The sequence below is a fragment of the Aulostomus chinensis genome, chromosome 9, assembly GCF_037954235.1.
Source record: "Aulostomus chinensis isolate RoL2024-O1b breed Wild chromosome 9, RoL_Achi_v1.0, whole genome shotgun sequence".
Lineage (NCBI taxonomy): Eukaryota > Metazoa > Chordata > Actinopteri > Syngnathiformes > Aulostomidae > Aulostomus > Aulostomus chinensis.
In genome coordinates, this window is record NC_141328.1 from 3,423,383 (window position 1) to 3,445,715 (window position 22,333).

Genomic DNA, 22,333 nt, shown 5'->3' on the forward strand with positions numbered 1-22,333 from the left:
CAGCAGGTGAGGTCAGACGTTATAAGGAGGAGATTTTGACGGTGTCCTGGGTGTAGGTGGTTGCCCGGGTGTTCCGCAGGATTCCGGGGATGGGGGCAGGCGACGGTGGCAGGCTCTCATCAGGTGTGTTGGCAGGTGGCGTTGGGATGCTGATGATGGCGGCGGTGAAGTCCTGTTCGCCACAGTTCAGCTTCAGGTCGGCCGACTGAGCATTCAGACTGGAACGACTGATAGAGACAGAGAGAGAGAAGGTCTGAGGAACATTTATCTGAAGAGTTCTGCCTCACCAAAGTTCTAAAACAGTAAATAAAACAAGATGAATTATGATGATGTCACGCATCATGTGACCTGAGTGTCTACTATGTGTGTTTACGTTTGCGGTGGTATGGACGTGGTCTTGATGTGCAGTGTGTCCAGCTCCTGGACGCTTCCCCGGCTGACGGATACGGTGGAGTTGGCGAGGCGCATGGCGGCTCTCCTCCTGGCACGACGAGGGCAGCAGCCGGTGGAGTTGTTCTGCGCCCCCTGCTGGCTGGACAGGGAAGTGCTGCGACTGGTCCTGAAGCCCACTGACTCGGTCATGCACAGCTCGCTGTAGTTGATCTCGTCCGTGAACTCGTGATTCTGTGGGGGGGCAAAGGGTCTGAGTCAGAAACCTTCTGGGGAGTGAGTCGTTTCTCCAGGGAGACGCCGCTCGCCATGTCTGTGTAAAATAGCGGATGCGAAGCAGCTAAACTCACCGTCGTCTTCTCCAGACAGTGAAGCAGGTGGTGGTGCTGATGCTCGAACGCTGATTTGTTCTTCACGCACAGCGCCGCGCTGTCACTGTCCCGGTCCTAAGATGAGAGGATGAGGAGCAGGATGGAGGTGAGAAATCTTGAAGGCAGGAAACCAAGATTATCACTGACACCCAGCCTTCAGTTAATCCTGCCACGTAAATCAGGGTTTCCCTTTGAATGATTTTCCTTGGTTCGCCCTGACAGGGGCGCTAGAGGTCACTGACATGACGGGTGGATATGTGTGTTGGCCATCATTTTAACCACACAGGAGGCTGTTCTTGTTATGCCTTTTCTCATCCTTCCTTTGGAAAAACCTCCCTAAATCCATCACACAGTCTGACTGCTGAGACCTTTAAACACAAAGTTAAAACCCTTCTGCCGACCTTTGACCTTTGGTCAGTTCACCTGCTGATCTTAGTCTCACTGTATCTCTGTGCTCCAGGAATATAATCTAGATTTTTGAACTGCGGACAAGAATACTTAGTGAATATGCATGTGTAAGCTCATAAAGACTGCTGCAGTTCCCTTTTGTGTCTCTCTCTCTCTTTCACTCTCTCTCACACACCCTCTCTCTCGCTCTCTCTCTTTCACTCTCTCTCTCGCTCTCTCTCTCTCCTCCCATGTCCTGTCGTGAGGTTGTTCATGCTGTTATCGTCCTTCCCAAAAAAGTAACTTGCAGGATATTAAGAACTGCTGTCCTGTGGACATATCTGTTACAACACAAGTTCCATAAAAAACTTCTCTCACAACAACCAGCACAGATCACATGATCACTTCTCTGCAGACTCCAGTCTTCATCCAGGACTGGTCCATGTGGGACGAAGACAATAGCGGCCATCATAGAGTTGCTGCGTACTTACAGATCAACGAACTGCTCTCCTCCAACTATTGTCTGTCTGTCTGTGTGTGTGTGTGTGTGAGTGCGCGCGCGCGCGTGCATGCATCTTACCCCGAGTGCTCGGTCTTCTTTGTACTGGAGGAAGGCATTTGTTGTTCCTTTCTTCGCCATGCGGATGCGAGCCAAACGCACTTTCTGTTGACAGAAACAAACAGAGAAAGAGCGCCGTCAGCACACACTCACACACACACACACACAAAATTAGTTTCAAAGGTACAGGAACATTTTAGGTGAACAAACTGTGGTAGTTTCAGGATTATGATTTGATGATTGAGATGTCATGCCTGTGCCTGTGCCTGTGCGTGTGTGTGTGTGTGTGTGTGTGTGTGTGTGTGTGTGTAGGGGGTTAGGGTCATGTAATTTAATTTAAAATGTCCCACTGGCAGAAATGATTGTCGACAATGTTTGGACGACATCCGCCTGTTTACTTGTTGATACGATCAGAGGAACCAATTGGGTGACTAGAACCAGGAAGTGATGCGTCTCCCACCTGCTGCGCTCTCATCTTGTCCGCTCGCTGGTTCTGGTGGTAGATTCTGCTGAAGTTGGACACGATGACAGGAACCGGCAGGGCGATGACCAGCACGCCGCTGAGAGAGCAGATGGAGCCGAAAATCTTCCCAGCGATGGTGTTGGGAACCATGTCACCATACCTGCAAAAGGAGGACAGCAGCGTTATCACAGGCAGAGGGCATGATGGGATATTTCTGCACCTCAGAACGGGAACGTAAAGAAGAACTGGTTTTCCAGGGTAACTTTGACCTGCGGGTGGCGCCGCAGTGTTTTGGATGACTGGAAGAAGAATCCACATCCTTCACTGCAGGTCAACTGATAAAACTTATCTTCCTGGTTTTTGACGTCTCAGGCCATGTACGATGATTTAAACTGGTCCTTGTGTTGTCATGGAAACACATGAACCGTCAACAGGCGACACATTGGCAAGAGGAAGTTGTTATGTTCAGCTTCTCTCTCTTCAAACACTGTCTGACTCTCTGAGGAATTAAATTCTTAATATGCAAATCAGCCCCCGTCGCTCCCGTCCATCAGATATCCAGGTGATGAAGTGAAGCGCTTACTAATTCTCTTCAGAGACTAAAAGGTCACGACCCCGACACTCGATTAAAGCTCAAATCTGGATGTGATGGGGGGGGGGGGGTGATGAAACATTGCTGACTCTTATTTTGAAAGAACAAGTTATAAACATCCATCAGATAATTATGTTTAATCAATAAATATATACAGTATGTTCCACTGCTGGTGTAGTTTAAGTCGGAACATAATAGTCGGGAACATACGTCCCGTTGCTATGACAACACAACATCTCAGCTGCGGTTGTAAAGGCTCTTCTCCAATCAGGTGTCAAAGATCAATGAACCATGAATATTAATAAGATTTAAAACCTCAAGAACAGAAAGGTATTGATTATGGTGACAGTTCATCAGCTCGCTGGACATCTTGAGTCCACCTTTACAACCTGTTATATCGGCGTTTCCTGAAGAACCAGCGGAAGAGTGGAACAGAACACTGGCAGAACTGGGAAGTTCTAAAAGTGGGAGGTTCCTTTTGAGCGCCATGATTGTACTGTCGGACTGTGAGGTTTTACAGAGTAGAAGAAGAAAAAGGTCAAAAGTTCAGGCAGTCAGTACCCAGAATCCCCTGCAGGTATAAAGACAGTTCAACCTTTTGACCACAAACATGCGAAAACACACACACACACACACACACACACACACACACACACACACACACACACAACTGCCACATTTCAAACACTTCTAGAGCCACAGTGGTAGCATCTAACACACAAGTCAAGTAGAACCATCATGGAGAGAACATGAAGAGCAGAGAACCTTCATCGAGAGGACATGAAGAGGAGAGAACATTCACCGAGAGAACATGAAGAGGGGAGAACCTTCATACAGAGAACATAGACAGGGGAGAGCCTTCACAGAGAACATGATGAGGGGAGAACCTTCATAGATGGAACACAGACAGGTGAGAGCCTTCATAGAGAACACAAAGGGGAGAACCCTCATAGAGAGAACTTGAAGGCAGGGGAGAAACTTCATAGAGAGAACATGAAGAGGGGAGAACCCTCATAGAGAGAACTTGAAGGCAGGGGAGAAACTTCATTCAGGAAACATGAAGTGTGGAGAACCTTCGTAGGGAACAGCAATAACAACAGTCCTCTAACGGGCAGAAGAAGAACCAGAGGACGCCTGTCTGCTGCTTCCTGATTGGTGCTGATAGGAATCCATTAGTGGTGAATCAACCAATCAGCTGATCTTTATCTCCCGCCTGCATTAGTGAATCGGCCAATCACAATCTAATTCAGAGACAGACAGCCAATGGTAATGAGTTTAGAGCAGGAAGGACGACGGAGGCGGAGGATGATTCAGCATCGGAGTTCCCGAGTGTCGAGTCAGACCAGCGTCCTTCAGATGGAGATATGTTCTAACTCCGCCTCCCTGAGTGTTTTCTCCTGAGTCCTTCAACTAGAAATACGGAACATCTCCACCAGTCACGTGACACGATGATGTTGGGTTGAAAGGATTTTGATGTCAGAGGAACATCAGGACGTTTTGTTATTAATTTCTCATTTTCAACTAAATTGCATTAAATCAACCTCAGTCAGTTCGCCGATCCACGTCCTGTGCACTCACTGGTCAGATGTTTCCACCTCCTCCTCTCCTCTCCTCTCCTCTCCTCGTTTTCTCGGTGTGATCTGGCGGCCATGTTTAATTGATGGTATGATGATGAAAGTTGCAGGAGGAGGATGGTTGTTCCATGTTTTTCGCTCCTCTGCTGAAGGAGATCTGAGTCTCCGTCTTGGTTTATTTTAATCCCCGTCTTCTTTATTTCCTCCTTCAGAAGAAATAATCTGGAAGATTTTTATTCTGTCGACGGGGGAAGAGATGAAGACTTAATCCTTTGCTGCAGACGGAGCCTGCTGCAGTGTCACATTAAAAGCTGTCACCTGGCGAAACATGACTTGACTTTTATTGTGAAATCAATGTTTGTCAGTAGCTTAGTGCAGAGTGCCGGCGTCCGTCGATGATCAGTCGATAAAATCAGCATCGTGGGGAGTGATGGAACCAGGAGGAACGCGACCACAGCGAGCTGCAGTTCTTCAAGTGGCCACAGGCTGAGACACTCAACAGTTGGAGACTCAGCAACTCGGTGAACGTGAGGCTTCAGGTTCTGGGTCATTGAGGGCAATGCCACCATCACTAGCGACTAGCACGCTAACACCCTCTCTCCTGATCATGTGATCAATGCTGCTGTTACCAGGCAACAAGTCCTAACGTCACAAAAACCTGACCAGATTGTAGAGACTCACGCTGGAATAAAACAAAATGGAATCCTAAAGAACGCTTCGTCGATCAATGACATCACAGCGCCAACGGGATGAAAGGAAAAGGCAGCAAGTAAATGTCTATTTTCAGCAACCCGTGTTATTTAAAGACACTCAGGTGACCGCAGCGTGGAACGCCAGCCTGGAACACCGACAGGCCCACTTGGACTCTTCAAGAGGTTTTAATTTATATTTGAGGAGTCATGTGATCAGACTCCTTCAGCACTTCAACACTTTAAGGTTCTGGATCGCCATGCAGACCTCCAAGTACTGGACGGCTGCCTTAAGTGCAAATGTGGCCGTGCTTTAATTTTCATAAACCGTTTAAAAAGTGATGCTGAAATGACAAAATCACACAGGCGATTTGGACAAAATGGGATTTCTTGATTTGTCAGGTCTGTCGCCATGACGACAGGCTAGCCGCTTCTAATCAGATGCACTGCAGTATATCACCAGGAACGCACATCAGGCATCGTCACGGAGACGCTTGTTAACGACCTTGTGACTCGTCAGGAAGAGACAGAACGACTCGATGCATTCAAACGTGAAATAAAATACATCAAAGTGACATGTGAGCAGGAAGCTGTGAGGTCTAATATCTAATATTAGACTCCCGACAGTCTGAAAATAAAACCAGCAGATGACTCAAAATAACACACACACACACACACACACACACACACACACACACACACACACACACACACGCACTCTGCAAGCGTGTGCGTGTGTGTAGGAAACACAATCACTCAGCCAGACGACACATTCTTGACTCTACAAATTTGCAGCCATTTTCTCATCCACCTTGTTGAACTACGGTGCCGCTGCACCCGTGTGCGGGTCCGTGGTTGCGTTGATGCTGTGGTCGGTTTTGATTTGTTGACGTGTTCGCATCTTGACGCTGCACAAAGAATTGAGTCGCTGACGACCAACACATCAGTCACACCTGCAGACGCACACACTACATTCCCTCCCCTCACTTGTGATAGGGCGAGCGAAGGCCACCGGTCTCAGGGAAGGGAAGAGCTAGCAAGCTTGACGAGGATTTCTCGTTTCTGGCACGATGATGTATTTCATGTTTAACTGCTAAAAATGACAAATGAATAGGTGGTAAGTTAGTGAATGAATGAGGTGGATGATTGGTGAAGGTGACGCAGCTAGCATGTCTGGCTAATCACCTTGCTACCTGGGCCTCGCTGCTGGCTGGCTTTCTGCAATCAGGCAGCCATGAGTAGCCTGAGCCTACTTGCTTTTTAACCAGGCATTCATATGGACAACCTGGGGGTTCTTGTTCACCATCTCTCCTGGAGGACTCCTCTAGAGGGAACCCCAGCCATGGAACACCTGCCCATCGTGATAAACCCCAAAGTAGAAGAACAGAGAAGCATCCACTTGAAGCATTTCAACCAGCAGAATTAAGATAAAACAAAACCACACCTCAGTGCTCAGGCGTCTGATAACTAGAGAACATACACCACCTGCACCGTCACCACTCCGCTGTTTTGGTATTTTTTTGGTGAGTTCAGACGTAGGATTTTATCTAAAACAGTTCTGCTCTGACGAGCATATTTGTGACGGTGCGGCAGCAGCGGCAGTGACACGGCGCAGATTTGGGTAGTTACAGACTCCATCTTTTAACTACCCTTCAAAACTTTCCTCCGCTGTTGTCACACCCCCACCGCCTCCATCCAAACTGCCCCGAGGCCTCCTGTGAGTCCTGTATCAGCAGACACGCGCAGCCTATGGCTCAGCACAGCAGCAGCACACACGAGGCAGCCGGGATGGAGAAAGTGCGCACCTGAGAACAGAACAGCCTCCTTCCGAGCTCATACGCAACTATAATACTGCCGATGATAACAATCATGGCCGTATCTGTGCTGCTTCCATACCTGGTCTGTTCGCTGGCGCCCCGCCCCCACCCTGTCTTGAGGCTCAGCCGCCTGACGCCATCGCTTGCGTCTCCAGATCTTCCCAGCCGATGTTTTCATTGTGTTCCTTAATGTTTGTTTGTTCTTTTTAAGATTGACAGAACAGATGAGAGGCTCAATCAGAGACTGATGACGACCTGGCTTGGCTCCTCCCCCTCGTTAACTCAATTAGATTTAAATGTTTTTTAAAAAAAAGAAAAAAAATCTCTGTGACTCGTTTGACTTTTATTAGCTGAAATAGTTTCAGAGGAAGTGGAGTGTGTTTGACCTGAGACTCAGGAGACGAGGATCAATAGCTTCCTGCTCACCAGGGTTTGATTTTCTTCAGTCGTCTTCTCGTCTTTCCTTCCTTTTGTCTATTTAAAGAATTCCTGACTTGCTCTCTCTCTCTCTCACTCACACACACACACACACACACACACACACACACACACACACACACACACACACACACACACACACACACACACACACACACACACCTCTGACCTTCTGCTGCCGCCTCTCTAACACTTGCAGGTTGTACGTTAGTTTGTCGTCATAACGACGCAGACGCCGACTGATGTAGATGAGAACATCCTCGTGGACCTCAGGTGTGTTTCAGTCAATCAGCTGATCGCTTCATGTCACCTGATCTTGATCATGTGGTCAGCTGCATGTTCCAGATTCGTGGCGTGAACATGAGTCCGGCTGGTCAGGCGTCTTGGCGTTGCTGTGACCTCAGATGTTGAATCTTCATCATCAAGGTGGGAATCATGACGTGATCATGATCGTGTGGACTGGAATGAAACAGGTCATTCACGTCAAACTGAATATTTTATCAAAGAGTGGGCAGGGCCTTTGTTTGGCTTAAACTTTGTTGATATTGATCCTGACCTATGACCTGCTCCGTCTCAATCAACCAACTAAGCGTGTGAACGAGTCTCGGCGCTCAGGCACTGTTTTTACTATGTTTTCTTACTGGATTGTAGGACCTGCACGCCGCCACCGTCACCACCACCGCCACCGCCACCGCCAGAGCAGCTGAATATCAGAGTAACTCGTATTTGGTGACGTGACATCTTTGTCATCATCTTTCAACACTAATCAGCAATGATCAATCAAAAATTCAGGTTGCAAAAGTATCCAACCTGGACTCAGAATAAAAAACTAAATTCAAGACTTAAAGTGACGACTACCCCAACGTCGCGGTTACCACAACAACCACGTGTCTAAAGTCAGGGGATGACAGATTGTTGGAGCTATGAGAGATTCTCGTCTGTAAATAATCAGATAACGGTTTAAAAACTCCAAGTTAAAATAGATTTGTTTGATTAACAAGACATTTGTTCCATCAAGCAAACATTTAGTTTCATCATCTGGGCCAGAAACTGTTCAAATATTAAATGTTGGAAGCTGAAAGCAGCAGTTCAGAGATAAATGAGAGATGAAAACACAAACGCACGCATACAAACACACACACACACACACACACACACACACACACGTGTTTGTGTGTCCTTGTATCAGCGTGACTGAAGAACCCAAAATATCCTGAACAGACTAAAAGCAGCAAAGATTCTTTTGAATTGACAATTGAGATGAAACGATGAACAATAGTCAGCCTACAGTGTCTTTAACACATGGATGTACACACACACACGGATGGACCCACACACACACACACACACACACACACATACACACGACGCAGCCTCGGGGAGTTCATCTTCTCTCTCTCTCTCGTTCGTCTTATTATCCGCCCTCTCATTTTCTCTTGTATTTACGGCTCCCACGCCCCCCCCCCCCTGCACCCCCCCACGATGAACTCCTATCAGTTTGTGCCAGGAAGGAGACTCACGTTGTTTCACAGCTTTTCTAATGTGCCTTATTTGTCCACTTTGCATAATCGACTGTTCGATTTAACACAGCAAAGATGTTTCTGTCTTTGTGGGGACTCATTAACACTCATCCATCCATTCATTCATTCATCCATTCATTCATCCATCCATTCATTCATTCATTCATCCATTCACTATTCACTTATCCGTTCACGTCCTCCCTGCACCAACACTGTGAATGTCTGTCTGAACTGACCAGATCCAGAACCAGAACCGACTGTAGCAACGTGTAAACCCTGAGACAGCATGTGAACTTACACACTGAAAGACCCCACAGTAGTAACACACGCACACACACACACACACACACACACACACACACGAGTTGTTGCTGTCACGTGTGTGTGTGTGTGTGTGTGTGTTTGTGTGTAGTATCTAAATATCACATGACCTGTTTTAAATGTTTCAAATGTCTCACATGGACTGAGGATGAGGAGGAGGACAAAAGAACTAAGGAGGGACGGAGGGAATAACAATAAGAAAGAGCAAACGAGAGGAATGAGATCGCATGAGAGGAGGAGTGAAGAAGAGGTGGGTGTGGAAAAGGGAGGGAAGAAACCTGAGGGAAAGACAGGAAGACGGAGGTGAAGAAAAGAAGAGGTGGGAATGAGGAAAAAAGGGATGATGAGGAGAGTTGAGGAGGTAAATGAACAGAGGATGGTAGGAGGAAGCAGACGGGGGAGGAGGAGAAGGATGGGAGGATGATGCACTCAGACACTGAGAGGAAATAATTGATGAGAGGAAAAGTTCTCTCGTCTTTCACTCCGTCGCTCGCTCTCTTCTAATCTGTTTATATGAACCTCGCTTGCCCGACAGCAGCCGCAGCTATTAGGGTCAGAAGAGAGGGAGGGGGGCAAGGAGGCGGAGGTATGGGAAGAGGAGCAGGGGGAAATGGGAAGAGGAAGAGTAGGAGGGTGACTGAGGAAGGACAGAAGGAAGTGTCAGTGTATGTGTGTGTGTGTGTGTGTGTGTGTGTGTGCGCGCGCCCGTGTGTGCGTGCACATGCGGCTCTCAGGAGAACTTTGAATGTTCACGTTTCCTGAATCCCGATGATGTCATCAGGTCAAGGAGAGAAGGAGACATGAAGGAGCCTTGATGAGGACGTAGGAGACGACAAATGTGCGCTGATAGATTCTGCTGCATTAAGAAAGCGTGTTGCCTTGGATACCAGCCAGGTGAACAACAACATGATGTCATCACTGAGGTTAAAAAAAGTTAGCAATTTTTGCTCCAAAAATAGGAGGTTACATTTAATTTATTTCACACTTTCTACTTCTAAAAATTTTGATTGATTGGTGTGTTTGTTCGTGTCCTACAGGAAGTACCGGCCTACAGGAAGTACTGGCCTACAGGACCCTGCCAAGGCTCCAAGGGTCCAGTTCTTTAAAGCTCTGAGTGGGTCGGTTCTGTGGGATCCAATCTGTGTGAATTAAATGGGGCCAGAAATGGACGGCCCCAGGTTGGTAGGAATGTTAAGGGGAAGTGTGTTTGATTGACTGTGGTGGGCGGAGTCAGTGCAGCAAGTCCAGCCCTGGAAAACCCAAACATGGACATCAGGTGATTAAAATACAGAGGACGCTGTAAACCCAATATGACTTTATAGCTGAAGGAAGAGTTGCCTGTTTACAAAACAGACATCTAACACACACACACACACACACACACACACACACACACACACACACACACACACACACAGATGCCATCTGTCCCAAAATCGGACAAATTATAGTTTAATCAGATTATAAAGTCGCCCCACAGGCAGAACTCTCTCAGAAACACACAAGTAACCATGGTAACAGCATCCTATACTTTGGAGGGGTGTGTGTGTGTGTGTTTGTGTGTGTGTGTGTGTGTGTTTGTGTGTGTTTGTGTGTGTGTGTTTGTGTGTGTGTCAGGGGATTTGTGGTGAAACAAGGATTTCCTAATCGCACAGCAACAAGATCAATTACTTTCTTGGCATGTTGAAGGACACTGTGATAGTGCATGCATGCATGCGTGCCTGTGCGTGTGTGTGTATGTGTGTGTGTGCGTGAGAGAGAGAGTAAGTGCGTGCGTGTGTAAGAGCATGCACATGTGTGTGTCTCAGGGGTAAAAGTAAAGAATCAAATCCTTAATTACATTTTGCAATAAATTCCTGGTGTTGAAGGACAGAGAGAAAGTGTGTGTGTGTGTGTGTGTGTGTGTGTGTGTGTGTGTGTGTGATAGAGAGAGGGAGAGAGGGAGTAAGTGAGTGTGTGTGCGTGTGTAAGAGTATGCACGTGTGTCTTAGTGCAGCAGAAACTAATTTCTAGTTGCTGGTGAAGGTTTGGTTTTTGCGTCCAATAAACATGGAGGACTCGTCTGAGTCTGAGTCCTCCATGTTCTATAGGAGTGACGATAATCAGCCCAGTAAACCCAGAACTCAAACGGTGCCAGTGACTTCCCCTTTCAAGATGTTGACGGAGGGCCCAAACACATCGGTAGGAAATTCTCCAGGTCACAATCAGTATCACAATCAAAGCTTATAATTTACGCGGGGCCTTCCAAGTCACTGCGACACCTGACGTGATGATGACCTCAGTGACCCCGTGGGTTTTTACCCGAGACTCCTGATCTGACCAGAACTCCATTCAGAAAACCAACAATTCAAATGTTGTCCGCTCCTCATCATGGCGACAGATCTGAGGAATCATAAATTCATGCTTTGTCTAAATCATGATGTCGTTATTTCAGCCTCATTTTGATCTGTTCAGACATGACGGCGTCTCTGAGTCTTCCACGAGTGGGAGGCAGCGAGATAATTATAAAGTCCGACTCGGGAATCGGGAATCGCGCTGCTATCGTCTAGTCTGGACTGTTTGGGAAGGCTCACGTTGCATTCTGAACACACACAAGTAAAAATGTACACAAGCGGTGAAACAACAAGAGGACAAAACCTTCACAATAAAAGACCCGAGAAAGTGTCGATCAAACCGGTAAACAAACACACACCTCCATCCGCCGCCATGCAGACCAGAGACAGCAAGTACCAGGATCTGGGAGCTGTTGAATCTTGTTGGAGTGATCGGTTGATCCAGTTGATCCCGTGGATCCAGTGGACGAATGTGTGTGCAGCTCCCGGCAGGTGGGTGGAGTCACACGCATGAAGAAACGCAAAGCACGTGGAAACAAACCCCATGAACACAAGCAGCTACAAAGGTCACCGACTCCAAGTGGAATGCCTCCGAGGAGGTGTGTTTTAATGTCACAGAATGAAAGTCATGACATCACTTCCTGTCAAGCCCCCGCTCTAGTTCAGCTTTAATCAGCTTCATTCATCAGTCCAACAATGAAAACAGTAAAACCCGATGCTGGAGTTGGTTTTCGCCGTCTGGGTCCGACTGGCACCGCCACAGTGACGACATCATTTATTGTGCTGCAGAAACCGAAAATGTATTGATGTTCCTGCTACTACTAAACCAACACGCGCTCTTCAGCCTTAAACAGCTCCCCAAAATGGAGACATTAGATGTCAATCACTCCCTGGTGGCTGGTTCATGTATGGCTCATAAACTCCGCCCCCCCAGCACTGGCGCCAACCTCCCCGCCCTCTCACCCAAGAAAAGATAAAAGTTTACATCAAATAAGATGCTCACGGACGGCTTCTGTTGTCTTAGGACACTGTCATCATGGTGAAGTTCATAAATCAATGCTGTAAAAGGGGGCGTGGCTTCATGATTGACAGCTGCTCTGCAGGAAGTAGCAGCAGACTGCAGAGGTGAAACGCTAACGCTCTACACCCGCCACTGTCTGTGTACGTAAACGATCCCTCACCCTTGAGGTGGGCGGGACCTCGACGCCGGGTTCATGGTCACGTCACCAGTGTTCCTGGCTTCATGCCGGTTCAATGGCGGCAGCGGTGGCGGCGGCCGTCTTTAGACTCAGACTCGCTTCCGTTGACTCAGCTGAGATCACGTCCATGTTTCATTCAGAGTAATGGTTCCATGAAAGTTTCCTGAACATCCATGACGTCTGTGGGGGCACCCCCATCACCACGTTACATAACTACCCTGGCGCTGCTAAATGTCATGTTCCTGGATGAACAGTATCCATGTTACACAAGTGACCCGTTACATAACGCTCGCCACCTTCCAACCACGCCACAGGGACAGTCCTGCGTGTTAATGCAAATGCCTGTCCAGGAGTAAATGTGACCACATAGACAGGAAGTAAGTTACCACACCCACCCTGGCGAGCAGGCACGCGACGGCCCAAACGTAGACCGGCACGCAGGAAGCCACCAGGTCGCCCAGTGGCTCACCGCCATGATGTCAGGAAATGTTACTGACAACTGTTGTTAATAAATCCCTGCTCCTCCCCCTCCTCCCTCCATCATCAGACGTCCTCCCTCTCATCCCTCCATCATAATCTATTGAACAGGAACATGTGTTGATGGTCTGTAATTCCATCACGGTTCTTTCATTCCTCCTCCTCCTCCTCTTCCTCAGAGGAAATGGCTGCTTCCTCTCTTGTTCTTATAAATAATGTTGACGCTAAAATGTTCCGCAGCAGCAGAGATGCAGCAACTTTACTGTAAACGTGAAGAAGAACGCTTGGCTGGTGCTTCTTTTACTTCACCGCGTTCCGGTTGGCCGCCAGACAACGGTACCAGCTGGTTCTAGGTTTAGGTTCCAGCTGCGTTCTGGTTCAGGTTGTAGGACGAGCAGCGGTTGAACACATAGTTAGGATGCGTTCAGGGACCCGCTGAACTCACAGCAACATCATCGGATCTTAAAATAACTTCATGTTATACCTCGTCGGTTCTTATAATATTTAACTTGAGTTTAGCGGACGCGATCCTCCTCCATGTGAAGTGTAACCACCGACTCTGCTGAAGAACGTCTGTCCTCAAAAGAGAAAAAAACCCCCAAAACAGCCGTATTCCATAAATGTGAGCGATGAACTCCACTGATATTTCAATGTTTTAATTGCAACTAATTTGAAGAAGTAGCTGGATTATGTGAGGAGGGAGAGTGTGCGTGACCTTCAGCTGAGACAGTGAGCGACTGCAGCAGATGATGTTTATTAGTTGTGGAGGACGACGGAGGTTTATGATTTCACTGCCAGTTGGTTTATTTGCACCGAGATAAAACTCAGGAGCAAAGCAATAAAAGCTGCAATGATGAAAAAGAACGATAACAAACGGAACAAAGGATGGAGGGAGGAGGGAGGAAAGTGTGGGGGGTAAAGGAAGAAGGGAGGTAGTCGGAAGAAAATTGCGACAATGGTCAATACATTAAATTAAAAGTAAATGACACCATCAGACAATAGTTAAACGGCTCTCGACAAACGTTTCAAACAAATGAAACACATTCGAGTCACGTGACTGGAGTCATTAACTTCACCCTCGCACACGCCTGAAACCACTGTAGAAGTCAGGCGTCAGATGAGCCCGCCAGAATAAAAGCATGAACCAGAAGATGAGCGGGGGATGGCCTCATTTTTTTCGGGTTTGAAACTCGGAAGCGCTCTTTAGCAACACTTTCATAAAAGAACCCAGCCGGAAACTTCAAATGATCCACGACTGGACGTGACTCACTCACTGAAGTGGACGACCCGTTCGCCGCAGCTCTCACGCCCCGAGTGACACGGATGTTGAAAAGTGCAGTAGCTTTGACTCCTGCAGGTGAGAGTGGCATAGAGAGGCGAGCATCGCTGGCCGTGGCTCTGCCTCGGGTAGTTTGGAGTCAGACAGAAGCAAAGGCTTTGATGTTGCTGTTTCTGAAGCTCATATAGACTCTAAACCATCAGGGCTGCAAGATGAAGACTCCATCATCATCATCATCATCCTCACACACTCGGTAGCAGCAGTGTGTATGTGGGTGGCAGCAGGTTGAAGATACACTCGAGAAGCAGCGAGTGGGAGGCGCACACACAGTAAAACTCTCCACCATAACAATAATAATGACATAATCACGTCCCGACACTAAACAGGGCGCCTTAACACGGCCGCTGCCATGGCAACGGTGTTAACAGCTGTACAGTCACTGGTTTTCCAAACCTAAAATATCTTTCATGTCACATGTCACAGCAGTGAGCGCATGAAACAGAAGTTGGACTCACCCCAGCGTTGTCATGGTGACGATGGTGTACCAGAAGGAGGCCGGGATGGAGGTGAAGGTGGATCCCGAGGTGCCCTTCTCAGCGTAGAACATGACGGTGGCAAAGATGATGATGGCCATGGTGAGGGAGAAGAGCAGGAAGCCGAGCTCTGAGGCACAGCTCTTCAACGTGTAGCCCAAAATCCTCAAACCCTGCGAGTGGCGCGAGAACTTGAAGATCCGGAAGACACGGAAAACCCGGAGGGTGACGAAGGCGCCGCTCACATCCTCGTTTTCGGGCATCACCAAGCCGATGTAGTAGGGCATGATGGCCACCACGTCGATCACTGACATCACCGAGCGCATGAACTTGCAGCGGCTGGGTGCCGCAAACAGGCGCATCAGGTACTCAAAGGTGAAGATGAGCACGCAGGCCGTGTCCATGCAAAAGAACGCCAGCTGGTACTTCTCACCGCAAGGCAGGTCTTTGACACTGCCCTTCGGAGGCCGGCAGGGGACGGTCTCCACCACATTAGCAATGACGGATACAGCAATGAAGAACCCAGTGACGTAGTAGAAGACCAGGGCCATGGTGGATGTGTGGGGGTTCTCGAAGGCTCGCCACAGACGCTCTCTGGAGGTGCTGTGCGGAGGTAGGGGGGCATCCATCGCTTCGTTGGCCTCCGTGTCCTCCGCCAGGCGCTCCTGATTCTCCTTTTTCCTGTCTCGGTATTCCTTTATTAGAAGAAGAAAGAAGGGAGAGAGAAGAAGACAAAAATCCCTTATCTCTCTAATACAGGGATGAACCAGTGCACAGCCTCGGTCTGCAGCTCTGGATCTGAATATCTTGACTATTAAAATGATCCAGCACATAAGAAGTTTACCGTAACTCCAAGGATAGCTAAGGCTAGCTTGGCTAGTTAGCAAGTAGCTGTGCGGAAGCTCTAATGTTAGCAAATTGCAAGCAAGTGCGACTAAATAAGATTAATTACATTAAAGATGTTGGTGGGAAGCTTTTCCATCATGGCTGCTGGTTATTAAATTAACAGCATGATAAAATGAATATCTTCCTGTCTGTCGCTGCTGTTAGACCTGCTAAAGCTTTGTGGTGTGATGTTAGCTTGTGTTCTGTTTGCTGCTAACCTGGCGTGCCGGCGTAGAGCCACAGTGGCAGCTAGCTGCACACACAGACATTAGAGCATTCATCTTAGAACCACTCCAACAACAATACCTGCTTTTACTGTTAGCAAGACCAGAACTCTGACACTGCAGTCTCTCAGTCAAACATTTTCCTCACAAGCTCAAATGTCCAGATGACAAACGGTCCGAGTCAAACGTGAAAAGGAGCAGAACAACACAAAGTGTGAAATTACTAGAAGAATAAAAATAAAAATCATGTGAGCAGTTTCTCCGGGGAGATTGTGTGGGAAGTGTTGAGCGGATAAAAAAAGAAATTAGGATTTCTCACAGTTGAATTCACATTTGTGAACATTACCAAGTCTTCCAACTCTGAAAGAACCAATTACTCATTTATGAGTCACGGGATCAGGGCCAATATAAAAACAAGGACATAAAGATAGAAAAGCCTCTTCAGACTGAAAGTAAAGAGATGTAAAGTTGATTTCTTCAATGAGACGAGAGGGAGCAAATGACTTGTTTATGACTTGTGAAATAACTCACACTCACACGGACAAATGCTGTCAATGAAGAGCAGATCCGACTGTTCCGAAGGGCTCGTCTCAGCTGATTTAATGAGTTTGTTAATGGAGTTGGAGCGCAGCGCCGGTTGGTGATCCCCCTCCGAGCCATTAATGAGACACTTAACGAGTGCAGCAGCACAATAACCAACATTACAATCCACCATTAGTTAGAAATACACCACTAACGGCCCCACGCACATCGGAAGAAACAGGATTCATCAGGATCCTGGATTCTTCACTCAGGCCTCACAAGTCTCACAACCAGGCTTCTCGTCAGAACAAAAACTCCCAGGTCAGGTAAACCAACAGCTCTGACGTCCAAACGAAGCTGCATCAGCCGTTCGACCTAGCAGTTACACCGGCTGCACCATTTGGTCTGAGTCTAGTCTCTTATTCATGTCTGCTACCTTTCCAGTCTGACTAGATTCAGGTTCCAAGTCCAGATCCGTCTGAAGACTGGAGAGGAGTCCTGAGCATGGAGCACAGGGCCCCCTCCCTTTATTCTAACATCTACTGTAAGTCTCAACACTGAACCTTGTTCCCACTCCGTCCACTAGAGGGCATTTGAACAACTATTAAACGTCAAAGACGGATTAATTAACTTGCTAGTCATATTACCTCGGGGTGGGGGGTGGGTTTGAGTCCTAGCTTAAAAGCCTAGTTAGCAGTAATGCTAACTAAATTAACAAACTCCTACCGGCCTCGTCAAGTCTTCATCATGATCCAATAACATAAAAACACACTTTTGGGAATCAAAAAATATTTTAAAGAAGAAAGCAATACTTCTGAAATTTCTGAGTCAGGACTTCTGAAGCTTTTAACAAATGAAGTATAATCAGTGTGCGCATCTACGAGCGAACCCATAACTGCGGCGCTGCACATCATCGTCTTCCATCTGGCATGTGGTCATAGGAGAACCCTGGTCTGGTTAAAACTGTCGTTCCTGCTAATGGACAGGAAGTGCGGGTCTACCTCCATGCAGCAGTCTCCGATGATCTCGGGCACGATGCCATAGAAGGCCAGCTCTTCATCGAAGGCTTGGATGCACTCGTGTCGCGGGTAGTGGAGCTTCCCGGTGCGATAAAAGTTCAGGATGTGTCGAAACATTTCAGGGTCTCGGTCGAAGAAGTATTCCTGGGTGTCCTCATTGTAGAAGAACTCCTTCTCTGAAGAGCCCAGCAGCGTGTCTGGATAACGGTCCAGAGTGTTCTTCCACGTCTGGAGACAAGAACACAAACATGTATATTTTTCCACGTGGATGAACTGACCAAAAGGTCCAAGTTCTCGTCACAAATGTGAAAACGTGCATCTTCTGGAGACTGAGGATTTATCGTGTCAGTCTTTCTGACATTCTGCTTCACTTGTGGTTTGTCTTTTTGATAAACGCTGCAGACGCTGAAGTTGTCTCTTGTCATTACAATTAATGTACAGCGTGATTATCAGGTCTGACAACTGCTGCGAACATTGGCTTGAAGCTTTAAAAAGTTTACCGTATTTTAAAAACAGACGTTTGTCAAGATTCATTAAACCCCTCCTTTACTTCTCGTCTAAAATCTTTCTTGCTTGTAAAAGTGAAACATACTGTTTGGATTGTTCCTCAATAAATCAATCGCAGGAGGAAGTGACGGAGGCACATTTCAAGACTGTACTAAACGGGATGTTGTTCAGTGGACACAGCAGCCAGGACTAAACTTTGGTGCTTCAGTCTCACATTTTGACTGCTTGGTGAAACAAAATTCACAATTTAAAAATAATGATCTGCTGATGAGCAAATACTCGTGTCTGGTTTGTTGTCCATCCATCCACCCATTTTCCACTGCTTATTCTGTTCAGGGTGGTGGGGTGGAGCCTATCCCAGCAGCCTTCCCCCTGGACAGGTCACCAGTCCATGGCAGGGCCAACACATAGAGACAGACAACCATTGGCTCTCCCAGCCACGCCTACGGTCAATTTAGAGTCTGGATTAACCTGGTCCCTCTTGATGTCTTTGGACTGTGGAGGAAGCTGGAGTACCAGAGAGAACCCAGCAGGAACAGGGAGAACATGGAGACTCCACCCAGAAAGACCCCGTGCTGCAGCCGGGGCTCCACCCACAACCTTCTTGATGGGGGGCCACAGTGAGGACCACTGCTCCACCGCGCTGGCCCTTGCTTGTTTTACGCACAAAAAAAAGTTGTAAAGGAAGTATTTTTGATTTTGCAGAAAAATGAGACGTAAGAATCAGAACACGACAGAACTCAAAGAACGTTTGGTGGTTTTTTTTGGACTCGTCCACCACAACCTGCCTCCCGACACAGGCCCTCTCACAATGGTAATGTACTTTTGGTTGAAAAACACATCTGAAGCTTGCAGAAATGCACAATGCCAACATCCAGACGGTAACAGGATGACTGTGTCTGCAGGCTCCGACTAGCCTCTCACTGGCAGTGTGCGTTAGCTCGCGAGCTGCGAGTGAACGTGTAAATGACACAAATGTTTTGTCACCTCTGGACGTCTCTGCAGCTTTTTACTCTAAATGTTTCTTTTCCACCAGTGGGACATTTACCTGGTTAATGGTCTCAAATATCCGCATAAACTTTCTCTTCCATGGGAGCAGCAGCCATATTGCGAACTCGAGCTCCCAACAAACATAAGTTCCATTTGAAGGAGTCGAATCAATAATTGATGGTCACAGTGAAGTGGAGCCTGTTTTATCGGGTTTCCACATTAAAAGCCAACATTACTGTACTTCTGCTTTCTCTGGAGCGTGTCGTCACGGCTGCTGTTTGTTTGAAAGAAATGAGGATGGAGTTTGACTGGAACTCACTTCTTGGTCTGCTACCACAGCAAAAAGAGCTTCACTTGAAATCTAAAAGCAACCAAAATCTATTTTTGTCACGGAGCCATTTTGTTATTATTTCTGGCCAAATGCACATCAATGCCCCGATTAGATGTACAGTATTTACAGCCGCCAGGCCGCGGGGTTCCGAAATGTTCAGTGAGAATCAGTGAGAGGAAGGAAAAGTCGTTAATTTGATGAGAGGCCACTGAACGCCCACTCATCTGATAAAACACTTCTGCTCCTTTGAAGAAACTCAGCTGATGTGCATAACATCTGTAGGTCAAAGGTCTACGAGGCGCCCCGGAGGGCAGCGCTGCAGAACTGTCCGTTATAATTACTGGACGTGATTGCTCTGGTCACCGCGCTGGGAAGGAGCCTGAAGTACACGCATATCATTTCACATGTCATCAGCGAGTCCAGCGCACTGAGAACCTCTCGTCAATTAAGCCGTCATTGGAGGCAGACGAGGCGCCGTGGGAGATCGCGTTAGATTGTACAAGAGAACCTGATGACCTGAGGACGTTCCTGTCGTGACTGAAGGTCCAATCATCCCACATCAACGCCACAAGCAACCAACCCTGACTTTCAGCTTTAGACTGTTGTTCAATTCCCATTTGCAACTGCTGTCACTCATGACAGTTGTTTTTGAGTCACATATCAAAGGCAGGAAGTTAATCTGGAGTGGAACCGACTGTTTGCCGCTCACAGTCTCCTGACCTTCCGACCTTTCAGCAAGTAAAGACACAATGAGCGAGTTTGTGCCACGGTCGATAGGGCGATGAGACAACTGTGGTTACTGAGATTCTTGTAGCCACGACATGCAAGCCACGATGTTTCCAAAAGTGAACTATGTTTTTCTGTGGTAATTGTTGCCCAGAAGTAACTGAGTAACTGTCACATCTCTACGCCGTGTCAGAGACTCTAATTGACCTGCTCCGTGGTTCAGGTGTGAGGGCCCGGCTCCCTCAGTTACTTGTAGGCATTGGCTTCTTTCAGCCTGAACAAAAATGCGACTATCAAGCCAAACAACACCACCAGAGCGTACACTTATCATCATCTGGGGCTTTCAAGCAACAGCAAATTCTTAGCGTGACATGACGTGTTTCACTTTAAAGGAAGTCTTCACACTGGGAGGAAACGCCTACCTGGAACCTGACGCCGCTGACATTGACGTACAGGATCTCATCTGACCTGGACGAGTTATCCACTGGAGGTTTGGGCATTGTTTTCTTGGCCAGCGGCAACCACCCCACCGCTGCCGCCCGCGCAAATGGCAGCCACGTCGCCACGCCGGCTGCCATCTTGTATCTGCACGTCCAACCTACAGAGAGTCAACTTTTGTCCTCAGAGGAGCAACTAAAGCTGGGTCAGAGGGTGAAGTCCTCGGTCACTTTCGCTGCCTGGAGCAGTCAGCGTAGTGAATGAGGAGGCAATCGGACATGCTGAAGGGGAAGGAAGGGGGGCAAGGGGTGGAGGGAGGGACCGGTTCACAGTCAGGTTTCAAGCCATGAAAAATAACACCTCAAAACATCAGGAAGGATGATGCATTTGACAGGTTTGTGGCCCGTTATTCAATCCTGAATGGAGTACAGCACTACTGCTGACGCGCAGCTGCTAGAAAGTGCAGCAGCAGGTAGATGGTGTCCTGCTGCCAGATGGTGAGGTGGCAGGTAGACGTGTCCTGCTGCCAGATGGTGAGGTGGCAGGTAGACGTGTCCTGCCGCCAGATGGTGAGGTGGCACGTAGACGGTGTACTGCCGCCGGATGGAGAGGTGGCAGGTAGGCGTGTCCGGCTGCCGGATGGAGAGGTGGCAGGTAGACGTGTCCGGCTGCCGGATGGTGAGGTGGCAGGTAAACGTGTCCTGCTGCCAAATGGTGAGGTGGCAGGTAAACGTGTCCTGCTGCCGGATGGTGAGGTGGCAGGTAAACGTGTCCTGCTGCCGGATGGTGAGGTGGCAGGTAAACGTGTCCTGCTGCCAAATGGTGAGGTGGCAGGTAAACGTGTCCTGCTGCCGGATGGTGAGGTGGCGGGTAGAGGCTGTCCTGCCAGACAGGCAGGTCGAGGATGTGCAGCTGCCGTGCACAAGTCTCCTCAGGGAGAACTACGCCCTGGATCAGCTGATTATCCCTCTTTATTGTTAAATAAGAAGTGTCGGCGCTCCAAATGTCTCTGGACAGGAAAACATATTGAGTTGAGATCTGGGACGTCCTGAAGAATCAAAGATGTGTCAAAGACTAATAAAGTTGTAGATATTGAAGGTTTATTGCTGCTGGGACCTCCAAGGAAAATATATAAATCCAGGACTGAAAGAGTTAAAAGGTTTGTGTGCTGCCTCCTCCCTCCCTCCCCCCCTCTCTCTCAGTCTTCATGGAGCTCTCTCTCCCGCCCTCTCTCCCTCCGAAGACTGATTTGTTGCAGCACCGCAGCCTTTCAGATTCTTATTAAATTGTGATGATGGTCCCTGAAGTTGCAAGATCGACAGAATGGCCGCTGTGGCGTCCCTCCCTCTAAGTGAGATTATGGATCTGCAGGCCGCCGGCCTCCCCCGTCCTCCCCCGTTCTCCCTCTTCCTTTCTTTCTGCTTTTGCTTGCTGTTTTCGCCTCTCTAATATTCCTTTATCTGTCTGTGTTTGTCTCTGTCATTTCATCTGTGGATCAGCGGCGGTCGCAGGGAGACAGCGCCTGGAGAGCGAAGAAGCGTCAGGCTTCTACTCCATGTCCATGTATGGCCGTCCTGTCAGAGAAGACACAAACAGAGAGGAGACAGTGAGACACAAACCAGGACATGAGGAGGGAGGAGACATAGGAAGGAAGGAAGGAAGGAAAGAAAGAAAGGAGGTATAGAGGAGAAACCAAATGTTTAAAGGTAAAACAGATAAAAGAAAGGGGAGGGAAGAATGAAAGGGGTG

The 22,333-nt window shown here is 48.0% G+C and overlaps 1 protein-coding gene and 1 long non-coding RNA gene across 3 annotated transcripts; one reads left to right on the forward strand and one right to left on the reverse strand.

Moving 5' to 3' along the window:
• kcnd1 (potassium voltage-gated channel, Shal-related subfamily, member 1) lies at positions 1 to 21,769 on the reverse strand. 2 transcript variants are annotated; one of them, XM_086212536.1, is made up of 8 exons: positions 20,945 to 21,769; positions 17,575 to 17,820; positions 14,925 to 15,637; positions 2,168 to 2,330; positions 1,729 to 1,812; positions 741 to 836; positions 374 to 624; positions 1 to 227 (listed from the first exon to the last, which is right to left on the reverse strand). In XM_086212536.1, the coding sequence occupies exons 2-8, from the start codon at positions 17,707 to 17,709 to the stop codon at positions 20 to 22; spliced, it is 1,650 nt and encodes a 549-aa protein (XP_086068662.1). In that variant the 5' UTR covers positions 17,710 to 17,820; positions 20,945 to 21,769; the 3' UTR covers positions 1 to 19. The 2 variants fall into 2 exon arrangements, with proteins under 2 accessions (XP_086068662.1, XP_086068661.1); XM_086212535.1 differs by having other exon boundaries at positions 20,569 to 21,769.
• LOC147255432 (uncharacterized) lies at positions 832 to 10,261 on the forward strand. The gene is made up of 3 exons (XR_015117703.1): positions 832 to 867; positions 9,903 to 10,015; positions 10,159 to 10,261. It is a non-coding gene; the product is annotated as an uncharacterized LOC147255432 (long non-coding RNA).
• Positions 21,770 to 22,333: the final 564 nt, after the last annotated feature.